Below are 26,220 nucleotides of genomic sequence, written 5' to 3'. Positions count from 1 at the left end.
AATAAATACCTGTTTTTGTATCTCAATCTGTATATAATTTTAATAGTATGGACTTTTTCCTTAACAACATATGCCCTATATTCTTTTCTATATATATATATATATAAGAAACACGTTATTGTTGTGTATTTTAATAAAATAATTATATTAAAAGTAATCTAATACAAAGAAATAAAAGAGATTTACAACAAAGCTTAGGTGTAACTAAAATCATATTTATTATATATATTTTTAACAAGGAAAACAAATATTTGAATAATATTGAGAAACACAACAGTTTTATTGATTTTTGCGGAAAACTTTACTAACATTTAATCTATATCAAGTTTCCAACGAATTTCTTCAATGACAGGAGCAATTCTCAGATGTGGCGCTGAAAGAATACAAAATATACTCTTAAATTATAAAAATAACTTATATTTTGAAGTTTATACTTTCAACTTCTTTAAGTGTGCTGCGCTCGTTCGGATTAATGTCAGTTCGAATGAACTAAGCGAGAATCATTCAGTGAGTATAGTTGTATTTCTTATGGCCAACTACGCTGGAGGACAGTTTCTGCGTTACAGGAATGTCTTAAAACGCCACTTGACTGCTATTGGCATGTCTAGTGAGTCATGGGAGGAGCTTGCAACGCAGAGGTCGGAGTGGCGAACTGCTGTCAACACGGGTATAGAAAACTTTGAGCGTTCCCGTCTTGAAGACCTTGACGCCAAACGCCTGATCCGAAAAACTCGACCCAAGCCCTCCTACAACTATACTCGCAATTCAAGTGGGTCTCTTTACTGCGCTTCTTGCAATAGGACCTTCAAAACAAAATTTGGTTTTGCGAGTCATGCTCGCGCTCATGCAAGAGCCCAGGCGAAGATGAGCTAAGGTTGTCGCCGTCGACGGATACGTCTGGGAGGACATCATCATCATCAACATTTCTTATTACAACTATCATAACTTAATTATAATTGTCAACAGGTTTTTGAGAGGCCATCTTATCTTCATCAGAGTTGAATTAAGACTCCAACAATAAAGAGTAGTATTTCTGTAAATTATGTGTGTGTCCAGAAACTGTCTGTGACTATGTCTGTCATACATTGGGCACATCAGGTTAACAAACACAGCCTAAGCCATAAAGCAGTATGAGAATCACACATCTAACTGTGAAAACCAACGCACATTGTCTGACTAAAGGTTCTAGAAAAAAGGAAGACAAAATGAATGTCATTGCGTCACAGTGTTTCGAAGAGCTGTTTGATCTGAGATCTGATACGCTGCAAACTTGGATATCCTCCTCACCACCTCGACATCTGGCGTTCCTCAGCGTTTACAAAGCGATGTTCAAGGAACTTTCTGCCACGTAAAACTATGGGGACGAGTATTTTTGTGATGGGTTTTCAGGATGATACGACACGGGTACCTTAAAAAAGCGTACCATTCAAACGTTTATCAACATTCATGTGAATCCTCTTTTATTACAGGAGAGCGTCTATGATCACTTAACATCAGGTACGCTCGTTCGACCTCATCTTTCATAAAAAAAAGTCTTTCATAAGAAGTGGAGAGCACACATTTTTAATTCTGCTACTACATCTCATACAACAAAGAGTGCTTAATGACCAAGAACATGTGCTGTGCCTAAATGAAAAATCTCCTGCAAAGTTAGAGAAACATCGGTTTCGACATGAAATATAAATTAAAAAACAACTCACCTAAAGTCGCAATTCCCTGTCGTATGACACTGCCTCCGTCAGAAGCGTTTTCCTCCGCGCTCACAACAGCCTTAGTGGCTTCAATTAGGAAATTGTGTGTCCAGATCTGATTGAAACCTTCCTTCATTTCCCGTAGTAAACTATCGAGGAGGAACTGTAAATATTATGTATTCGTTTATATATTGAAGGTGGTTGGATGAACATATACAAAAAATGTTGATATAATAATTATAGGCAATTCTAGATTCGTGCATAGCTTCATTAGCAAGCTAATATCGAATTGTAAACAGTTTTTTCTACTTCTCTACTTTTATCTGTCATTTAAACAGCCACGATCAGTAATGGACATACTCTATGGCCTAAAAAAGCCTTGTTTACCGTACTATAATGTCGCCAAAAAAGCATAGTTGTTTTGGTGTCACAGACAACGAAGTCTAGGTTAGGTATAGGGTTGTTAGGTTCATAGAAATATTAGGTAATACGTAGTACATACAATATTACATACATAATATTTTCATGTTTAGTTCATTAGACTAAACATTTGAATGTCAACTTAACCAAAAACTTGTTAATATAATTTGCCAAGATGCTGCTAGGTATATTTTGTAATTTTAAATGTTCCTGCGATAGCTGTATGGGTGTACATTTGCTATTTAAAACCACCCAGTTTATATGTATAAGTATGTATACAAAACATTTCCCAACCATTTAGACGGCAACTTGAAAACTTGTGATATTTGTTTCATTCAAAATTACCTAGGAGTAGAAAAAATATTGTATGCGACACGTTGTATAACTAGGTAAAAAACCACGAGTGGCGTGGGTTGCGTTACATTACGATGAATGAATGACGCCAAGATTTATACAACAGTTGCATAAAATATGTAAGTACTATAAATAGACTCATGGACAAATTTAAAGGAACGCAAAAAAGTGTATAAAACAAAATGTTTCAGATAACTGAGACAATTACTTTTGACATAAATTTGGTTTTTACCACTAGCGCCGCGACGTATTGGAATTTTGAAGTACGCTGTATTCAACGTTGTCCACGTATAATATGTAGTTTTAAAGTATACAGCTGACAATAGTCAGCGCGAGTATTTTACTTACCTGAAGTAATCTAGCCTCTTCATCCTTGTACATACTGATAAGGGCCACATTAATCTCTCTCACATAACTCCTCAGGTTAAAGGAAGCTGTTACAAGGCTATGTAAAGCGATCACCAACGCCACGTCTTCATACTGAGACCCTTCTTTCAGCGATGCTACCTTGCGTTCGTGCTTCCTCCTATTCTTACTTGAACGGTGAGAACGACTATGAAAAACCAAATAAGCGAGATTAGTTCGCATGATTTCGAGTGACAAGACATATGACTGTCTGCGGGCGACACTTACGTGTAGAGCGCTCAAATTCGAAGACATGAGTATTTTCTTCATGCAGAAGAACTAATGTTTAACAGGGGTGTTTAATAAATGTGCGCGGTGCGAGTAAGTTCGCGAAGTTGTGGCTCAACGACCTTTTTCGCTGGTGTGTCTAAGCCTACACGTACTTTAAAACCGCAGAGTAAATTCGTTCGCGATCAAGTTTGACATTTTGACCGTAACCCGCCTGCGCTCGCATGTGTGGCAGCATAGCGAGCCGTGAGTCGCCATTTTGTTTCGCCAGACGGCCAGTCCGTGAACGCGCAACGCTTGATTGTGTGATGGTTTTGTAATTTCGATTCAGAAATTAAAAAAATGAAACTAAATGAGTGTATTCCGAAATTATTTGCCTGAACCGCTAAGCGTATTTATAAAAGCTTTTCGAAATAACCGATGTATTTGGATAATTAGATGCAATTATTATAGAAACAAAAATGTGAAGTTAATTAGAAATTATACGTAAGAGGACTGGTTCAGGACTGACAAATTATACGTGCCAAAATTATGGGAATATAGTCAATTTGAATTTCTGAAAACAATATAATATCTACGACATAATTACCAAATAACACAAAGCTTCTTCTGTCGATGACATCGCAATACAGAGTGAGTAAGCTTCACGTGCGTCACCGACGCGGTCAAGCCGAGTAAGTTTGGGATCTTGAAAACCGAGAATTTAGGTACTTAAAGTTCGTACGTACATACTATCATATTCTTAACACTTCGAGTGTAACCCAAAATTTATTATGTCTGTTTAAAACCAGACGAGTCGTTTGAAATACTTCAAATAGCATTTATCGATGAAGAACCTTCGTAAGCAACCATCTACGGTTGGCATACTGAATTCAAGCGCGGTTAAAATAAAAAACAATCTGAAAGCAAAATCAGTTTTCATACACTTTCAAAATATTTTATTCATACACATTCGTCTTTCAATTTCTCAAAATTTTTAGACCATTCCACGTGTTGGTTGACTCTTAACCACACGTCTTTGAATTCGAGCGCTCAATTCTAAATAAATACCAAAAAAGTACCCGTAACGCATCCACCACTACGGGTTTCACTGTTAAGACCCCATGCAGATCATGTCAGAGTATGGTGATTGAAATCATCACCAGACTTCAGAAAGTTATTTCGGTTTGTGCAGAACTGGGTTGGCTTGGAGTAAGGTAAACCAGCTCATCACCACTCACCTTACTAGTCAACACGTCTCACCACTCGCAATCTCACCTAACTATTCAACCTCATATGATTGCTAATTGTATACCTTGAGCCTGTTGATGATCCAATAGTACTGCCAAAATCCGAATATAAGTCATCATCACGGTCATGGTACGTTACTTTGGGTCTGCCGGTAAGACCCTTAAGTTTATTCTTTCTCACAACCTCCAGACGCTCCTTTTGCCTTTTGAAAGTTTCAGCATTTGTTTGTATGATTTCTTTTACACTGCTATATTCTTCTAACAATGCTGGTAGAACATCAGATTCTGTAACAACCAGTTATGAATGTTGGTAGGTGATGTCCTCATATTAAAATGCTATTTGCAATACCTAATGACTTAAATATTATTTTCATGTTGAGTTTCTGGTTAAAAGTACTGTCAGAATTTATTAAGTTGTAAAGAACCACTCCAAAAATTCCAAATAGTTAAGTTTTTATTCAAATAATGCTACTTAAAAAGAACTTAAACTGAACTTATTTTCGGTTTCCAACAACAATAACAATCTGCTATATTTTGAATGTGAATATCGCCATTATACAGTCATCGAAATAAATATCTGGATGAAACTTTGAGTCTTAGCATGGTTGCTTCTATTTGCTCTTACTACACCAGTGCACTTTCAATATCGTTCACTTTACATTTCTACTTTCAATTCATCTTGCGTCAAGCACAATTAAGGCGCGGACTGACTTGAATTGTAAACACTACAACCAATAGTACAATATTTGAGTTGATCATGAGGCTAAGCTGCAAATAGGCATTTATTTTACTGGTTTTCTTTTGTTTATTCAAAATTTACATATTAAATCGAATAATTGTTCGGTTTAAGTTTTAGAAAAAAACTAATTCTATTAAATTCTTTAAAGAAAGAATGTTGTTATCGCTGAAAATTCAAAGATTTTAAATTCCAAAGTTTATTTTTAGGAAGCTAATTCCAAATTTTTTATTGGACATTTCAAATTATATATAAACATTCTATTCGGTTCAAATTTTTCTTTAAGTCCTTCTTTTTGTAATGTATTTTTTGCGTAGGAATATTTTCATTGCGTTATGTTGTAATCAACTCTCTAAGAAACCAATTTTAGTGGATATTGAGGTATGACCGCGCCTTAAGACCTTCATGCTTATCGCATTAAATTTGTTTACACCTCACATCTAAGAGTAGTCGTTAGAGAAGGACAATCGGGGTAAAAGATTATTTGAAATTAAGAAACGGAACAACACAGTATCGAAATTCTTAGAGCTAAACAATTTTTAAAAACTTTACTGAATGTCTAAGACTCCTTTCTACAAGCTCTCCACTTTTTCTTCCATTATGAAAATTGCGCGAAATGTTGCAGGGGTTCGCCTGGCATTATTTCATTATTTATCGGCATGCATTGTTGTTGAATTAGTTTCTTGGTTTCGCATGCGTTACAGGAAGTTGCTAATTGAACAGGGAAGCGCACTGGTATAGATATCTATTAAGATTTATTACTTTACATATATATAACACAAAAAACATTGTTATTATTGGATAAAGTTGGAACTGGTATATTTTGCGTTGTTATAAACCTGTCGTAAGCGCTGGTTTGGTAAAGGTTAGGTAAGTATATTATCATAAAAATATTATGCCTATTCTTAATTTAAATACGTTGTATACATAAAAATGTTACCTAAGTAATGCTGCATATCATATGCCAAGCAAAATCGTATAGCACTTTTAAATTCACAATTCTCTACAGCATAGTTGATTAATTGAGTTTCATCATCATTAAGTACTTCAAGAATCCTGATTGCTTCTTTGTGCCTCTTTTCTTCCTTAAGTAAATGAACAAAGTCCCTAAAACAAATTGTAGAGAGGGTATCATTTATTATGGTCACATCAAATGATAGGGTGAAAATGAATTTGCGATATTGAAATCTATTGTGCCCCTGCAAGATACAAATCGAGTAAATTTTTTATATTATACTCTTCTGTTGCACTACATAAGTGTCGGTCATAACTGAATATTATTATTAAAAAAAACACATAACTTCAACGTCATTAAAATATAAAACTTATAATGAAACTAGATCAACCAATCGATAACACATTTACATACGAAAGAAGATACCAAATGAAAGATTGGCGAAAAGACTTAGTATTACTTAGATTAGACTTTTCACTGATATAAATACCTACGACATTTTTTTTGTTTTTTTGCCAATATTAATAGCATCTTTGTGCTGCGGAAGAGGGCTAATCGCGCTATTTATAAGACTAGGACCTTATTAATCATTAAGATAAAAATGTAAAGAAATAAACATTTTTATTCTTGCCTCTCAAAATTGTACATAAACACAAACGAATTTTATAGAAACTGTGATAATCATAATGACAATACAAGGAACAAACATAATTTAAATTCAAATGTTTATTCTGTAAGTACTATGTAGGCCAGAATAACCTAGAAGTAATCATAAGCTTTTTATGCTTAAGGTTAAGTCGAGTTAGTGAGTCATTTGTTGAGCGATGTATACCTTTTTACATTCAATGTGTTACGAAATAAATAAAAAGATATTAAAAGACATACATACACATAAACGTGGTAAATATTACTATAACCTAAATGGCTTTCTTAATGTTATCACAGTTTGGGAATCGAGCGGCGGCCCTAAGGCTATTTTACTAATTTTAAAGTAACGAAATAAATTAAAAAATAGGCAAAATAATTCAAAATTTAATTATAAATATTTTTTGAAATTTTCGAATACTACTTGTATTAAGTACTTTATTGTTTTTATTATATACTCAGGTAATAAATTATGTCACATAATAAAAACTCTTAAATATTTGTTGATTTCTAATTCATATAAGTATAATTTTAATATTATTTAGAATATCATTTATTTTATACAAGTATAGAGTGGATGTTGCAAGGCCGAGATGCAATTTTAATTTCCATTATGTAATACGAGGGCGGCACTGAAAATTTCGGGAATCAAGGAAGTGACACAACATTACTATTTAAAAATGTATTTATTGCTTTTCGAAGTATTCTCCGCGAACTTTGACACATTTTTCCATACGATGGAACCATTAATTGAAGCAACCATTCCATTCGGAAATTGGGGTCTCCAAAATGGCCGTTTTGTAGGCGTCCACAGCTTCTTCAGGTGATGAAAATCTCTGACCACGCAATTTATTCTTTATTTTAGGGAAAGTATAGAAATCATTAGGGCTTAGGTCGAGGCTGTACAGCGGATGGTCTAATAATTATATGTTTTCGCGAGCCGGTTTTTGCTCTTCACATAGCAAATGCGGTATCCAACGGGAAAACAACTTTTTTACACCTAATTGTTCACGCAAGATTATTTGTATTTGACTCATGCCAATGTCTAAAGTTGCCTGAATTTCGCGGTATGTCACATGTCGATCTTCCTCAATCAGCTTACGCACAGCATCAACGTTTTATTTGGTGACTGCAGTTTTTGGACGACCTTGACGGGGATCATCACTGAGCTTGACACGTCCACGTTGAAATTCAGCAAACCAGTGATAAATTGTGGTTTTCGATGGGGCTTCATCACCAAATGCAGAAATCATCCGGGCAACACACTGTTTTTGTGTTAAACCACTTCGAAAGTCATAACAAATCATAGCTCTAGCATTTTCTCGAGTCAATTCCATTTTCTCAACGACTAAACAAGTTTGAAAAGACCTTGTGAAAAGAATCTTTTTTTAAATAAATAAATGGTATTCGATTTTTTAAACCAAGGAGTTTTCAATTAAAAAGATTTTAATATAACAGTGGAAATATTCCATTCCCGATACTTTTAGTGCAGCCCTCGTACAGTATGTATATAAGTAAACAATGTTTTCTATGTAAATACTATTATCACAAATAAAATAAAGTTTGACGACAAATAATATCTGCCTCTTTTATCAATAAATTCAGTGCTGTAGGAAAGGTCTACGTGATGTTTCACTACTATGCTCATTGTAAATAACTGTGGAACTGTTGATACTTTGCATGATTTATAAAGGATGTTAGTAGGAAAATGGAAAGGGCCTTGAGTAGACACCCCGAGAATAGCTCTCTCGATAGTTATTAAAAATGTTTATCTTGTAATACACGTGGAAATACAGTAGCTTATAATTGATAGACATAGAGAAAAGTAAACTAGTCTAATTATTTTTGTATCTGTTATATAGCGAACTTTTAAAACAGAAATCAAGTTACGAGTTATATTGGCCAAAGCTTCGATGGGATATTTGAACGTAGGAGTTTAATCTAATACGATACCTAGATATTTAATTTTTCTTACAATAGTAATAGCAGAACACGTGCATTGTATATCAGTGAGAACGCTCAGATACTGGCCATACATTATATAGATTGCTCATCGAATATTTCATATAATTTGTCTTATCTGCATTGAGTGAAAGTAAATTAAGCCTTACTAACGACATTGTATCCTTGTTGTGCATACTTGTAGATTTTGTTTTCAGCATCACCGTATGATATTATTATGCCATCATCTAGCTTTATATTACAAAGATCATTAATGTAAATAAAAAACAGGGTAGGGCCCAAAATATTTCCTTGAAGACCCCCGAAGGAGGAATTTTTCTGCTCCTCACTGATAACTTTGCTTATCCTCACAAATTAGGTACGCTCTTCTAGATAACTTCTAAATAGTTTCAACTGAGTACCTCTTACACCTATTTTTCAAGTGCGCAGGCACAATAGAATAGGGACAGAAACTGATTTAAATGCTTTGGCAATATCCAGGAGGATTCTCAAGGTGTGTTGACCTTTATCATGATTCTTTGCAATATAGTCAGTTAGATGATGTACGGCGCGTTTTCTATGCTGTTTCACGCCAAATAAGATTTTCAGATCAATCAAAATTTTTAATATAAAAAAATTTAATTTGACGCTCCGTCAAACGATTTAATAAATATTCAAATAAAAGACGAGCGCCTTCGCATTGTTAGGACTTCCGCAGTGATAAAAGATATGAAGGCGCGAACCCAAAGGAAAACCCATGAAAAAGCTGAAATTATTATTCAACTGGAATGAAACAGAAACTCCGGTTACCAGGCCTCCGGTTATAGGCCAGTAACATTCCTGTAATACTTCTGATGAAACAAAAGAACTGGTGAGGTGATTACTTACTATTATAACTGGCCCACAACATTATTTTTGTACTACTATAACTACTATACTACCATTAATTTAAACATTTATATTACAGCTCTGCACTTAACTATTATGTTTGACTCTTATTTTCTCTCAATTTTGTAAAAAAAAAAAAAAAAAACTTAAAACACATACTATTTATATACTAAAACTTGATCATAACTTACCAACAAATGACCTTGAACTCATCTCTTGGAATGTATTGTGCCAACTTGATTGCTGGTTCCCATTCTAAAGCTTCTTTGTAACATTCAACAGCTTTATTAATATTATCTGCTCTTTCAAACATTACTCCGGCTTCTAAATAATGCTTTTTAAGCTTTAAGAATGCCCCAAAGTCGTCACAAATTTCTTTATAAACCTTATCGTCCTTGGGAAGCAACCTTATTGCATCTTTATAAAGGCTGTGATATTTAACAAAAGTTTTTAATTCCTCATGTTTATTTGGACCACATTGTATTAGTGATTCAACAGCTTTATCATATCTCTTTAAATTCTTATTAATTGTATATCGTCTATAATTCTCTTGCATACTATTCAATTCATTTAACATTGGAATATATTCTTTAGGATCTTTCTGAGATTTGTTAGCCACAAGTAAAACAAGATCAAAGTCATACATTCCTAGTGCAACATCAAAAAGTTTATTAACATCAACTATGTACAACAGATATTTCAATGCTTCATCTGAAGATACTGGTAATTTCAAACCATCTAGTTCTTGAGCTTTGAGATCTTTTATTACCAGCAAAGCATTCTCTAAATCATTAATTGTATTCTTTTTCACATATGTTGTCAATATTGGCAAAATTTTTGAATTCTTTTCCGTACTTTGGTTTAGTTTATCTCTGATAATATCACAAATATAATTAATTTTATTTTCACTTTGCTTGTTAACATTGTTATCAGCATAATTACTTGCGTACATTGTTTTAGTAACATCTTTATTTTCCAATTCCGTCAAAAAAAGACTAAGCCATGAGTTATTTTGTATTGATTGTAAGAATAGATCAATATTTTGAATGAAAAGCTCAGGATTGTGATCATATATCAAATTCAAATTAATTCTCTGTTTTCTCATCAAATCAAAGGCTTCATAATAATTTTGTGAGTCCAAATTTTCACCTACAATCTTAAGTGATAATGGTCTTGGTTCAATGACTTCTAAATTTCCTCTTGGCAATTGGAAAACTGTTTTAGTACTATTTGGTACTACAACAACTATTTTTGCTCCCCTTTCTATTTTCCTTTTGTAAACATCTGGTGATTCTTTTTTATCATATTCTATGAGAGTATCAATACCCTCATTGGTAAGTTTTGTGCATAACAAAAAGCTGTTGAATGAAGTTATCAAAAAATAATCAGTGTGTATGAAAATAGAACTGACACTGTTCATGATTGCTTTATCTTGAAGGTAAAGAACTCCTTTGTGTGTTAGACCTATGAAATAAACAAGTTCTCCAATCATCAACACATAAAATTTAGAGCATGCTGTTGGGAATGAATCCTTTGCCATGTTTAATTGTTTACAACTGTATTCCATTATGTTACCAGTGATCAGATGGATATATACTTTAGGTATTGTTGGATGTGAATGTAGCCTTAAAGCTGCGTTCGGCATACATATATTATTTACTTTCTCAATACCGTTATCACATAATACAATATGGTTATCATATAAGAAGTACTCAATTAAATTGTAGGTATTATTTTTATCAAGTTCAACACATATTAAAGTGTCCTTCTTCCACCAATACCAATTGTACGATTGTAATGGAAACTCAAACCTTTGTAACTCACATACTTTCACAAGAATATACTTAAGTGGTTTTTTTTTAATTTGTTCATAAAATATTAATTTATTGGCTGCACATATAAAAAAAGAATTAAAGTCTTTACCGAATTTAGGTTCATTTAAAAAATATACAGCATTAATGAATTCATTTATTTCAATTTCGAAATTAGCCATTGGGGGTGGTACTGTAGAATGTCTAAAAGATGATAATAGAAGTTTCTTCCCATCAATAACAGCAACAACTCCGTCATCACTTTTACATTTACCAGCACTGTGATTAACATCCCAAATCCAAAAATATTCATAATATTTGCCATTTTTGAATAGTATATGCAACTTTTTACTATATAATTTGTCAAAATCATTGTCCCACATAATTTTGCAAATCTTAGAAGGCCAAGAAAATGTTAATACCTGCTTGAGATACCAATGATAATTGCATGTGGTATAAAGAAACACTTTTGTTGATTTGTCCTTTAAATCGTTGCACACTAAAGTTAAAATATCTGAATCTTGAGACCATAAGATATTTTCGACTTCTATATTTTCATCATTGGGTAACTCAAACTCCCTGTGCCTTAAGCCATTCTTTTCGAAAAATGCTACGACATATTTGTTAGAAAACCTCTGAGTAGTAGCAATGAAATTTCCATTAGGTTTCCATGCCAGAGTCGACTCCAATCCTGGCACTTTCTCACTTGTATATTGAAGCCTTCCACTTTTATCGAACACTTTAAACCGTCGTACACCATCCATCGTGAAACCCACAGCAAACATATTGCCATGATATTTCCATGAAATCAGAACCTTGTCTTTTACAATTGCATGTTTATCTGGAAAAAATTCAAAATATACTATCACACAAGAAATAGCAGTATTAATGGTGCCAATGTAAAGAACAATGTTTTTTTTATTTACACAATAATCATGTAACCTAAAGTAAATTAGGTTCAAAAAATATTTTCTTACCAACAATGAATTCACTTTTGACCTGAGCTGCCTGTTTTCCCTCAGAACCATGAAACTGTGTCTCCTTTTTACCCCAGCCCACTGTTATAAATTCATTGGCTCCAAACTCTTGTGACAACAAGTCAACTATATTAATAATATCATAGGTACATGACATTATTATAGCTTGATAGCCTTTGGTAACCAATACGAAGACTTCTTGATCATGACTCCATTCCATTGCCTTAAAAAGGTAAGAAAGTGTAGAGTAAAAATAAATTAAAGAATGGATACCAAAAAAATCTACTACTACTACTACAAAAACTACTTTGTTTGACTTTAATGCAGGCCTGACCAAATCTTTTAATTTTTCAACAAATGATTTTACTTATTATTTTTACAATATACACATTTGAAATAAACATTTAAGTATCAAACTTTTTATACAAATTCAGATTGAAACCTATAGTTTGGTTCATTAGCTTCATTATGTGTATGTTTGTATATACGAAAGGACCATCAAATTTTTTGAACAAAAACGATGTAGCATAAATTAGTTTTGGTAGGTTTATTGAAATATTGGTTTTTATAATAAAAAATAATTAATTTCATGTACATTCATGTTTACGTGGATGATGTGATTGTTTGTCTTGTGTTTGTTATGTCTGAGTCGCGAAAATTGTTTAAAATTAAACTTAAGTGGTGTCAGGACAATGACACCACTTAAGATTTAATGATAAAAATGGATATCCTGGCCACAACGTGCTAGGTTAAGCAAATTGGTAGTTTCTGGCGCCAAACAAGCAGGCTGAATGCAAAGGCAAGCCATCCAGTGGAGGTGAACGAAATAAGCGGTTGTAAAAACATCGCAAACATTTTCAAAGAAGAGTTTAGGTTAGAGCCCCTTAGAACCAAGGGAATAAACGCGTAGACGCGCGCGACGGGTCTGCACCCGATACGTTTCACACTCAAAAAGGTCAACACTGCTCTCAGAAATATGAAGCGTGGGAAATCGCCGGGTCAAGACGGGCTGAGCATTGAGCATCTGCGATATGCAGGTGTGCACGTTTCCAGAATTTTCAAATTGTTCTATAACCTGTTTACGAGCCACAATTACCTGCCAGACTCAAGAATCAAGAATAAAACTGGTGATGCAGCAGACAAGTACAACTATAGGCCCATATCTCTTGCTATAATAATCGCGAAGGTACTGGACAATTTGTTTGCAGTCATTTAAAGTTCAGGAAGCGCAGTTCGGTTTCAGATCTGAACTGTCTACTGAGAGCGCTATTGTGTCTGAAGCAAACTGTTAGTTACTACACCGATAGGAATACGCAGGTATACGCGTGCTTCTTGAACTTGTCTAAAGTTTTTGACCTATTCTCATTTGACGTCCTATGGCACAAGAATTAACATGACACAAGCTTAAGTCTTGAACTACTGTAGTTTGTACTGGTACGGTAAACAATCCAATGTGGATAGACTCATACAGCCTAGGTTGTGGAGTGAGGCATGGAGGACTGACGTCACCGAGACTGTTCAATTTATATGTTAACAATTTGATCGGGAGGCTCAGTAGAGCAGGTGTCGGATGCTCGATAGATGGTGTCAGCATGAACAATATAAGCTATGCAATTGCCATGATTCAATTAATAATAATAATTTAATAACAACTCAAGAAAGAGTAAGTTTCTTATTTTTCAGGGGGAGGAACAAAAAGTCTCATCCTCTCCTACTGTACATCTGTGGGAGCTCCTTTGCACAGGAAACCTGATAGATTATGGGTACCACAACGGCGCCTATTTCTGCCGTGAAGCAGTTATGTGTAGACATTACTGTGTTTCGGTCTGAAGGGCGCCGTAGCTAGTGAAATTACTATGCAAATAAGACTTCTAACTACTTCTAACATCTTATGTCTCAAGGTGACGAATGCAATTGTAGTGCCGCTCAATTTTTGGGTATTTCAAGAATCCTGAGCGGTACTGCATTGAAATGGATAGGGCGTATCAATTACCATCAGCTGAACGTCCTGCTCGTCTCGTCCCTTATTTTCATAAAGAAAAAGTACGTTGGAGTACCTAACTACACGCAGAGACATCGCCCTACGTGTTCAGTACAACAATGTACTGAGAGCAGTTTTCGGGAAGCCACGGCGCTGAAGGGCGTCAGTAATGTTTGCGGATGTTCGCGTGGACGATTTCTATGGGGTTATGCGCAAACGCGCTGCGTCCATGAGTAGACTTGCGATTTGCACTAACGCCGTCCTCAGCACATTGGCATTTCGACTAGACAGCTCTCTCTAGAGAACATGGAACGAGGCTCATGTTAGCACTAGGGGGTGCAATTAGTTTTAAAAGGTAGACTTAAGGATTAGCGTTAGTAACAAATATAGGTTTAAGTGAATATTGTAACGAACAAATTATGTATTATTTATATGGGTAGTATGTCTGAAATAAATGATTTTATTGTTATTATTATTCTCTTTATTACAATTTCATCTTATTTTCTACATTTATATATAACATATTTATAAAAAACAAAATTATAAATATAAAAAATAGAGTCCCGCCAGCGTTGGTTCACGACAATTCCGCCGGTGGTTAGGGCGACAGACTGAGGAACTTCCGCACGATGCGTTCCGTTCCCAAAACAGCCGCTTTACGTCACTGACCCTTTATCCAGTTATTAAGTGAGAGCTTCTTGAGATGATTATTTATTATTATTATTATATTGTTTACATGGATGATGTTCTTTTATTTTGTGAACAGCTTCTTTATTAGTTTTCATTAAGGTTGATTATATATTATTACTAGCTGACCCAACAGACGTTGTTCTGTTCATAATAAAAATGGAAAATCCGTTCTTAGCTCGGTGAAAAGAATATTCCTACCAAATTTCAAGTCTTTAGCTCTAATGGTTCCAGAGATATCGTGATGAGTGACTATATACGTGGAAATCTCTTATATATATATATATATATAGATTAGCCAGTGTCTCGTTAAGTGTGTCTTACCTACCTGTCATTCATAGCTAACAAACGTTCTTTACGATATTTCATTACCTCACAACAACGCGAAATAGAGTTTCGAACAGCATTTTTTCGGAGTCGATTATTTTTGCCCTTCACGTTTATTTTATTTTTAATAAACTGTATTGCCTCCACGTGCGCTTATTACAGTATTCTAATCGATTTCGCATGGATCTGATTAGAGTTATTGAGGAATATTGTTCCATTATTGTGAAATCGCTGTTCATAATGCCACTGTAGTTGGCACAGAAAACACCTCAATGCAACTTTGAGCGTATCTTTCCCCATGTCAACGATAGACTCTTCTGCGATCGTCTGTCCCATTGAAACATGACCTACACCCATCGGTGAACAATATGAAGGCCCATTGCTCTTCAGCCCAATTAAGACGTTCACACAAAACTCTTAAAATAGCTTGTCTGTGAGGTACTGACAGCTTTGACAGTAAACTCACGTTTACTACACGCACGTCATTTATCTCCGTTTTGATGTTTACTGTTTAATGACACGAGGTAACAATTTCTAGGGAAATTGAAGCATTAAATTGAAAGAATGAAAGACACAACATTTATTTTAACACACACACAAATAACAAAAAGAAGAAACTTAAAAGTGTACAAATATAAAAACGTGTGCTGTTTAAAAAGGAGCCACTCAGCATGTGTTTCAACACAAGTGTGCTGCAACGCTGATTTTCTGTGATCCCCCCCCAATTGGTAGTCACGTCTCACGATGGTTGGTTGTTCGAGTTCTGCCGGTCTCCGATCTCTTTTTGTGGGAACCTGTTTCTCTATACCTACAATAGACTCTCGAAACCTTAAACTGGTTTTAATTTAAATGCAGACCCAGGCCTTCCCCACTAATGCCAAAATTTAAAAGGCTTGTTCGGACAAATATTTATGGCTACAAATTTTTCGTTGAGATTAAAAGACTAATTATCAATACTATTGATAACAAGAATTTAAATCACAAAGGAAAAACAAAAAGAATTAATTCACACTTCACTTAAATAACACACGCCAATTGGGTTGGACGTAGTATCCCGTAGCACAAATTAGGTAAAAATATTGTAGTTGATAGATCACAGTCCACAATTATAATGCTGGTAGCTGGTAGCGCTTATTACAAGATAATGCAACATTTTCAAAAACGGGTAAATCACGTAAATAATCACTACATGAGCGCTGGCATGGCTGTGGGAGGCTAGAAGCTTAACAAGAAACAGAACATATTATAATAATATTTATAAATTGATGAAGCAATTAATTATTATGATGATTTAAAAGAGTGGCATGAGTTTTTGCCCTATCTGCTCATTAAAGGTCAACCTTTTCTGAAGTGATGGTATATAGTAAAAAGAAAAAAAATATATAAATTTGTATAAATTAATAAGTGTCATTTCCTTGACATCTTAATATATATAAATTACGTGACACGTTGTTTGTCCGCGATGAATTCCTAAATTAATGAACGGATTTAAATAGGGATTACTTCATGGAGTGCAATTTTTTTTATTTTATGGAATAGGAGGACTAACGAGCGTACGGGTCACCTGGTGTAAACTGATCACCACCGCCCACAATCTCTTGCAACATTAGAGGAATCACAGGAGTGTTGCAGGCCTTTAAGGAAGGAGTTCGCGCTTGATTTGAAGGGTACCTTCAAAACAAGCGCGAACTCCTTCCTGGTGACCCTCTAGGTATACCAAGAGCTGGCGGCTAATTATGCTCTCCATGATTTTGGAGAGCAGGGAGGTAATAGCAATAGGCCTGTAGTTTACCGGATCCGAACTGTCTCCTTTTTATGGATCGGATGGACAAGGGCTGACTTCCATGAGTCAGGGACTACGCCTTTGGAATAAGAGTGCCGGAATAAACGCGTTAGCACCGGCGTCAACTCAGGGGCACACGTTCTAAGCACGATTGGAGAAATTCCATCCGGCCCGCTCGACTTCCTGACGTCCAACGAAAACAGAGCTCGCCTCTATCTGAACTGTACTTCAAGCATGGAGCTCTGACACCGCGGGATGGTCGGCGGTGTTTTTCCGTTGTCGTCAAGAGTCGAGTTGGAGGCAAAAAGAGTGCACAGGAGATTGGCTTTCTCTTTTTCTGTATGGGCCATGGTGTCATTCGTCGTGCTTTGACTTCGTACGGGCGATTTGCCGCTTAAAAATCTGGAGGCACGGTTATATTTCCTCTTTTGAACTTTGCAGTTCAAATCCTTTAAGCCCAACGCCGCAACCCAAGTTCGATACGCCTGTTTTTTGCAGTCAGACCTGCGGTATCACATCGGCAACTGCAACGGCGCAGTCACTAGGATCATCCGAAGGGAAATAAACCTTGCCCCTTGGGTAGGATGCAAAAAAGGAACGCATCCTATCCCAATCTGCTCACTCGCAGACCGCGGCGGGTCGCTGGAGGTCTGCGACGTTGGCGTCGGATAGGCGCTGGTCTGGAGGATGGCCACCAGTCCTCGACACTAAGCCATGCGAAACATAGTGGCACTAGGCCGCTACTTCGCGCCTCTATTCTGTGCGAGTGTGGTAATAACCCGGAGGAGTCTGGCCATTTGTGCTGACGTCATAAGACGGCAGCGTGACTCTCCCACATTTAAAAAGCCCGTAATCGCCTCTTAGGACACCCTTGGGCCTGGGACTCCCCTATTCTTTTTACGCCCCGGGGAAGCACAGGGCAGTTTAGTCCAACTTGAGAGATAGGATACTTTTTATTTCGATTTGGGACCCATGATTAGTTTTATTTCCAATATTTGTTTTGTATGGACATATTTTCTGTGAGAGAATTTAATGACGCACGGTTTGATAGTTCTGTTGTGAAACAATTTCATTATAACAACTTCATAAAAAACAGTATTTTATTTACAATGCACAGACACAACGTCTGTCGGGTCAGCTAGTAGTCCTATATGAATAGTGATTTTAAAAATAAAACCAGTTTAAGGTTAATTTGCTTTAAATGAATTATAAAATCATGTTAAACCTGCATCATCATCATCATTTCAGCCAGAAGACGTTCACTGCTGGACAAAGGCCTCCCCCAAAGATTTGCATGACAATCGGTCCAGCGCTGCCCTCATCCAACCTACTCCGGCGATCTTGACCAAATCGTCGGTCTATCTTGTGGGGAGCTTACCAATACAAGGACTTCCGGTACGTGGTCGCCATTCGACTACCACTTCAGTTTCGCTATCATTTGGGCTATGTCGGTGACTTTGGTTCTCCTACGGATCTCCTCATCTGATTCAATCTTGCAGGGAAATTCCGAGCATAGCCCTCTCCATTGCCCTCTGAGCAACAGGGAACTTCCATAGTTCGAGTGTCTGTCCGACACTGGGTTAGGCGAATGGTTTAGGGATAGTGCAATTCACAATGAACCCCTAAACAAGGCTAGTGGACTACCCTTCTCGAGGCTGCCGCCCGTTGTTAGTCGATCACCTTATGTGACTGACACAACAAAAACCTTTGACCGGTCCCCATGTTCCCAAACCCCCACTTTTCCGTAATTCCTCTAACCAATCCCACACCGAACCGTGGCGGCGCATAACCACGCCCGGGCCCACAAACAGTCCTGGAAGACTATATCCCTCCAAAGACACACCAAGGGCGGGTAGTGTGTACGTGTGTACTTCAAAGCCCCGAAAAAAAAAATATGTGGCCTAAACAACATTGGCGGTAAGTTACTACTAAACACCACAGTTGATAAACCAAGGAGTTGCATTTATATGCCAAACACCGTTAAAAGCACTCTGCTTAACACTTACACAGACGTAACACTTAGTATAGACAACATAGAATCTAACAGACAACTACTTACCACCTCTCTGTTAAAAAGCTACGAAGTCGCCTGTCCTTTAGTAACACCTAAAATCCGGAAAGGAAATCTCTGGTGGGGGCCGGAACTTGATCGTCTACGGAAAGGACTCAGGGCACTTCTTAACCGAGCAAAAAATACCCGAACTAAAGAAGACTGGAATGCAAAAGAGTACAAAAATACTATAAAAAGCAGATCAGATTCCGAAGAACGGAAGCCTGGCACAACTACTGCAATAGTATAAGCTCAACAAACCAAGCCGCAAGAATAAAGAACATCCTGTCTAAAGGTGATCTGAATCTATTAGGATCCCTAAAACAGGCAGATGGCAGCTACACAAACACAGACCAAGAAACCTGTGCAATACTGCTTCACACTTCCCAGAAACACACTTCCCCGGTTGTCAAATTATGTCAGACTCCGAGTGGACAAACGAGCATCACAGCGCACCTACAACCCAAGAATGGGTAATAGAAAACAAAATGATAATTGCAGATAGAATAGAATGGACCCTGAAGATTTTACCTTTCAAATCCGCAGGGCTGGATGGGATTTTTCCAGCACTACAATGGCAACCTAATCAAACAATTGAGCACCAATCTACAGGGCCTGTATAACGCTTAAATACATCCCGAAGCAATGGAGGGAGGCGAAAGTAGTTTTCTTACCAAAACCAGGCAAGGAGGACTACACACACGCCAAATCCTTCAGGCCCATCAGTCTAACATCGTTCTTGTTAAAAACACTAGAAAGACTCGTAGATAGACAACTAAGGACGGAACGCTTAAAAACATAAAACTACGCCCCAACCAACATGAATACATGAAAGGCAGATCAACAGAGTCAGCACTCCAATCGGTGGTGCACAAAATAGAAACGGCTATTACAACCAAACCTTCCACACTGGCTGCCTTTATAGATATAGAAGGGGCCTTTGACAAGACTATACACAACAGCATTAGCCACGCCCTACGGAAATTCCAGGTAGAACCTGTCATAAGGAACTGGATCACCGAACTAGTCAGCAAAAGTGCGGTTCAGATAGTGGTGAATACTACAATGAGAGCCAAAGGCTGTCCCCAAGGGGGTGTCTTTTCACCACTCCTGTGGAACATAGTAGTTGATGGCCTCTTAAGGACGCTAAACGAAACACTACTATTGGTTAAGCAGATGACCTAGCAATACTGATAAACGGAAGCGCTGAGAACATACTGTGTAAAGTAATGCGTTCAGCCCTCCAAATTGTAGAAGAATGGTGAGACGAACATCAACTGTACGTAAATCCACAGAAGACAAAACTTATCTTTTTTACAAACAAGAGGAAATTACCGAATCTCCAACTACCAAAATTCTTTAACACCAAACTTTCAAATCAAGTGAAATATCTGGGCATCATCCTTGATAACCAATTAAACTGGGCGAGTCACATCGAAGCTAAAACAAAGAAGGCCTGTATTGCCTTCTACGAGGGCTGCACTAAAAGTATCGGGAATGGAATATTTCCACTGTTATGTTCCTGTCATATTAAAATCTTTTTAATTGAGAACTCCTTGGTTCTAAAAATCGAAAACCATTTATTTATTTAAAAAAAGATTCTCGGTCTTGTCACAAGGTCTTTTCAAACTTGTTTAGTCGTTGAGAAAATTCTAGAGCGATGATTTATTGTGACTTTCGAAGTGGTTTAACACAAAAACAGTTTGTTGACCGGATGATTTCTGCATTTGGTGATGAAGCCCCATCCAAAACCACAATTGATCGCTGGTTTGCTGAATTTAAACGTGGACGTGTCAACCTCAGTGATGATCCCCGTCAAGGTCGTCCAAAAACTGCTTACTTGATGCTGTGCGTTAGCTGATTGAGGAAGATCGACATGTGACATACCGCAAAATTCAGTCAACTTTAGACACTGGCATGGGTCAAATACAAATAATCTTGCATGAACAATTAGGTGTAAAAAAATTGTTTTCCCGATGGATACCTCATTTGCTCAGTGAAGAGCAAAAAGCGGCTCGCGTTACTTTCTGCGTCAGAACTCTCGATAGATTCCACGCAGGATCCTCAAATGCTGTATACAACATCGTATCAGGTGACGAATCCTGGATATACAAGTACGAACCCGAAACAAAAAATAAGTCCCGAGTTTGGGTGTTCGAAAATGAGTTAAAGCCAACAAAAATTGTTCGTTCACAGAGTGTTGCAAAAAAAAATGGTGGCTACGTTTGTCTTCAAAACCGGCCATGTTGCAACTATTCCTCTTGAGGGACAAAGAACGGTTAATGCAGAATGGTATGCTAGAATTTGTTTGCCACAGGTCGTTTCTGAACTCCCTAAAGAGAACTGCAACTGCCGCATCATTCTCCATCAAGACAATGCGAGTTCTCACACCGCTCACAGAACAAATGGAAAATCTATGTAAACAAAACACAGAAACCACTCACTAAAAGTACAGTCCTAAAAGGAATCTTGAAGGAAATACCGCTTCTTGATGAACCCTTGGACAGAACACTGTGCCACCATGTATTCGATCAAAGATATGATATTTGACTTAATGCGAAAGCATGAATGATAACTCTGGTATCAACGAAGTCAGAATATATACAGACGGATCCAAATCAATACACTGGAGCCAGAGTGTTCTCAAACGACCTAAATATAAAAATATCAACAACACTAGACAACCTAAACACACTATTTCAAGCAGAATGTATTGGAATCACTAGAGCAGCTCAGACGGTAGCAGCCAGAGACCTTAACATAAAGATAATCTCAGACAGTGCATCCATACATCAGGCGCTGCAAAACAACACCATAACATCTGTCCTGAACACTACTACCCAAAAACGGAACAATCCCAACTAACAGAATGGAGAAACAGCAAAGGTTGCAGGCAAACAAAGAATGTGGTTCCAGTGCCCCGAAAGAGGTTCACCCGCAACCTGATGAGACTACACAGGGACAATATTCGCACAATTGTAGGTTTAGTCCTGGTCTCTGTCCCTTGACAAGCATCTGCTTGTTCAAGGGACAGAGACTGGAAGTCGTCGCTGTCTGTTACACCTATGATAGACATCTGTCTATCGATATTCGACAGCCCCTTGTGCAGAGGATGCATGGAGGCAGACGTTACGCCAGAACACATACTTTGGAGTGCAGCACCTCTGAAGAGACTGAAGCACCACCCAGATCTCAATTGAATCAAAGGCTTTCTTATAGTCCAGGAATGCCAAGCATAGTGGCTGGTTATACTCCTCCATCTTCTGTATAACCTGCCGCAGCGTATGTATGTGGTCTATGGTACTATTGCCTTTTCGGAATCTAGCTTGTTCGGGAGGCTGGAAGTCGTCGAACACAGCTTATATATATGGCTCAGAAGTGGGTCTATAGTTCTTCAAAATCATCATCACCGGGCACCTTGTTGTTTTAAGCTGTTTTAGGGCCATACTAATCTTGTACAGGCTGATGTCTGGGATCTCTTCGGCATAGTGTCGAATTAGTTTGGCTCTTGGGTCTTCAGCCTTGTTTGTGCCCGTGCAAAACCCTGCATTGTCATTTTATGATGCATTTGGGAGTACTTCATTTTCAACCATTAGACAGTCAAATTATCTTTTTTAGAAATTTATTTAGAAAAAGAATCAGTAATAGATTTCTATCATCTAAGTGGAATTCTCCACTTGTTATATTGTAAAATTTTTCACCAATTCTTTCTTCAAATACCTCAGAACCTTCTTTTATATAATTTATCAAATTTTTCTAGGTGAAATATGAACTGCAACCAATAAAAGCCTATAGGCGGAATCTCAAACTAAATCACTCTAGTGAATTTGTTGTGTATGTTCATATATATCAGGTGACAATATGTTATGGAATCTTGTGTATTATAATAAATACAGCTACTCCAGCCACTGAAGCTTCAGGTTTTTCACTTAGCAACAAAATAGCCAATAACATAAAACAAGAATTGCTTGAAGGAACTCTTATCATGACTGGTTTAGTGCACCCCAGTATCAGCTCAAACCACTTGACCATGTGCAACACAGACCTGCTTAAATCTTTGGGGATTCAATACCCTGTGAACTACTCAAGCACTTGGTGTTGAATATACATCACTTTCATGTGTCTTCAACCACATTTATTCCTGAGGCCAAATTCCACCATTACATCTAACTTATATATATCATCCTAACTACCAGGATGTGTAGTGTTCTCTAGTGTGTTTTTCAAATTTTCTGCTACATACAACCAAACTAAGAAAACAAGTTCCTAGTACAGTTTTTACAGTACATGACATAGGTACCTTAAAGAATTTCACTTATATAAAAATTCAATACTGTGATTCTTCTAGTCTTGCAAGTCTGGGCGGCGGTGATCACTATCTATATATTGTGACCCGTACGCTTGTTTGGTCTTCTATTAAAAACAAGCAGATGGGAAAACGCTTATGAATACAATAATATTGACTTACCAATAATCCTTCTTCGCAAATGCCTTTTAGCTCACAGTCAGCTCCATTTCCGGTTATACCATAAATGTCTCCACTCGTAAGTGCCACAATTAACGTATCTACTAAGCTCAGGTATTGAATATGAATGGGTTTATTTTGCAGAGAAGTTACTTCAAATAAATTTTTGGACCATTTTACCGCACCGTCGTGGTCAAAGCATCGAACAAGAAGCCTATCTGTACACAAAAACAAATGACCTGGTGTGCATATCCCTTGCAGTCCATAGCATGCGCAACTTATATCTTCAGCTAAAAGTTTCCTGGATGTGATTTGCAAAACTTGTAAATTGCGCATTTTCGTTTTATTGGAACCACTTTTAACACAATATGTAAATAATAATATAACCTCTTACACGACAATCAACATACAATCCATGTTCTCCGACTTCTGAATTTTACTACCTATTGATTTTTATCAGATTCAGAGCCAACTTCCAAGAGCATATAAAGTCACAAATTATATTACTGACTATAAATACTATTATAAACAGCTAGAGTAAACCAAAGACAATTTAACACTACATTCAGAGTAAAGTAAGAACATGTTTTGCTTCGAATATTAACGCTACAGTAGTAGTGTCAGTAACTTCATTACAAACAGAATGGGCAAGCGATATACACTAAGGCTGAGATAGAACGGGACGGGAAGCTATTGATCTCGCATCTCTATCCCGTAACCCATTTATTTCTTTAGCCCAATGTCAATGTCATCGAGCATCGAATAGTATTTTTGTGTTTTTATTCTTTTTATCTATACTATTTTTATTTATCCTATAATCACACGACTTTGTTCACTCTCACTCGCTCAAGGTATTTTTCCACAAGAACTCAAATGTTCCATTATACATCCTGTACATAAGGGTGGGTCTAAAGAGGATGTTAATAACTATCGGCCTATTTCCGTCTTAACAGTTATCTCTAAAATATTAGAAAAGATTATAAATACTAGAATAATCAAGTACTTAAATACGGATGGTTTGTTATCTAAATCCCAGTGTGGCTTTCGCGAGGGAGTCATCACTGAGGATGCTATTCAAGATCTTACTCAAGAGGTAACAAAATATGTGGATGGAAATAAAAAAAACTCTATGTATTTTTCTTGACCTAAAAAAGGCCTTTGACACCGTTTCTATTCCCATACTTTTGCGTAAAATTGAAAAAATTGGTATAAGAGGTAACTTTTTAAATTTACTGACTGATTACCTTCATAATCGAGCACTACGTGTAAAAATTAATAAAGAAATTTTTAGTTCTGTTAAATATTCTACATCATATGGAATTCCTCGGGGTAGTGTTCTCGGACCTACACTATTTTTAATGTATATTATCGACCTTACAAATTTGAAAATACAAAATGGACAAGTTTTCTCTTATGCCGACGACACTGCCTTGCTATTTCATGGAGACAGTTGGGCGGAGGTCTTTCCTTTGTCAGAGAAAGGACTACTCTTAATACAAAACTGGCTTAAAATTAACATTCTTACTTTAAATTTAACGAAAACAAATTGTATTACATTTTCAATAAAAGATTCTACTCAACCTACTAAAAATTTTACCTTATCTGCTCATACATGTGACATGGCTGATATAGAAAACTGTCTGTGCACTAAACTTGAAAGAGTAAACACCACCAAATACCTCGGAGTAATTATAGACAAAAATTTATCATGTTATCCTCAGTTAAATGTAGTTGCCAACAGAGCTAGAAAATTGATCTGGATATTCAAACGCCTATGTAAAGTCTGTGATATCAAACTTATTAAGTATACCTATATATACATCTCTGATACAATCTATCCTTCTATATTGTATAAGAATCTGGGGGGGTACTTTTAAAACTCAATTCTTAAGCATAGAACGAGCACAGAGAGCAATAATTAAATATATGCTAAGCAAAAATAGTCTGTATGATACCACAAAATTATATGAAGATGCGTAACTTTTGTCCATAAGAAAATTATATATATTGCAATGCATACTAAAAATACACAAAAGTAAATCTATAGATCCTTTGATTTTAAATAAACGTAAAAATAATACAGTAAGTAATTAAATGTAAATTTACTAAAACTAAATTTGCGTCTAAACCATTTGATGCACAGGCCACTAAATTATACAATACCGCTAATAAAATCTTAAATATATACACAAAGACATATAGGGAATGTAAAACTAGCGTTACAAAATGGTTGAAAACTCTTAATTATTTAGTAACTGGAAACTTGCTAAATTAATTATAATATGAGTAAAATAGTGTAAATGTGTGTTCTAAAAATATATATATATATATTATATATTTTTTTGTAATTATAGTATAGTATATCATATGAATAGATAATTAAATTTCGCTTGCTGTAATTTGATTGTTATCTAAATATCGTACTTTGAACATTTTACTATTATATAAATATTCGTAAAACTACAAATTACCTTAGTTCATAGTTACAGTGGTCGCACATTCTTGAGACGATGACAAGTGTTTTTATGTAGGTATATTATTTACAAGTTTAGTGTGAGCCACGCAAATATTAATCTACCTTCAATATTGAAACAATTTTTGGTTTGTTTATTTTATGCCTAAGATTGGTTTATTTAAGTATAATGTA

At 36.3% G+C, this 26,220-nt stretch overlaps 1 protein-coding gene across 1 annotated transcript; it reads right to left on the bottom strand.

Annotated features, from left to right (window-relative positions):
- LOC126967436 (putative elongator complex protein 1) lies at positions 1–24,030 on the bottom strand. Its single transcript, XM_050811897.1, has 8 exons — positions 23,577–24,030; positions 12,281–12,503; positions 9,684–12,144; positions 6,004–6,170; positions 4,393–4,612; positions 2,814–3,018; positions 1,701–1,854; positions 1–373 (listed from the first exon to the last, which is right to left on the bottom strand). Exons 1-8 carry the CDS (start codon positions 23,907–23,909, stop codon positions 312–314), a joined length of 3,825 nt encoding a protein of 1,274 aa, XP_050667854.1. The 5' UTR covers positions 23,910–24,030; the 3' UTR covers positions 1–311.
- Between the last annotated feature and the right edge of the window lie 2,190 nt (positions 24,031–26,220).

This window comes from Leptidea sinapis, chromosome 13 (assembly GCF_905404315.1).
Source record: "Leptidea sinapis chromosome 13, ilLepSina1.1, whole genome shotgun sequence".
NCBI classification, from domain to species: Eukaryota; Metazoa; Arthropoda; class Insecta; order Lepidoptera; family Pieridae; genus Leptidea; species Leptidea sinapis.
Note: the sequence above shows the minus strand (reverse complement) of the source record. Positions and strands in the feature narration are given on the sequence as shown.

Coding starts and splice junctions, on each gene's coding strand:
- LOC126967436 (XM_050811897.1), bottom strand. CDS start 23,909: ATGCGCAATTTACAAGTTTTGCAAATCACATCCAGGAAACTTTTAGCT. Junction 12,145..12,280: donor CAAAAGTGAATTCATTGTTG/GTAAGAAAATAT, acceptor AATTTTTTCCAG/ATAAACATGCAATTGTAAAA. Junction 4,613..6,003: donor TGATATGCAGCATTACTTAG/GTAACATTTTTA, acceptor TGGTTGTTACAG/AATCTGATGTTCTACCAGCA.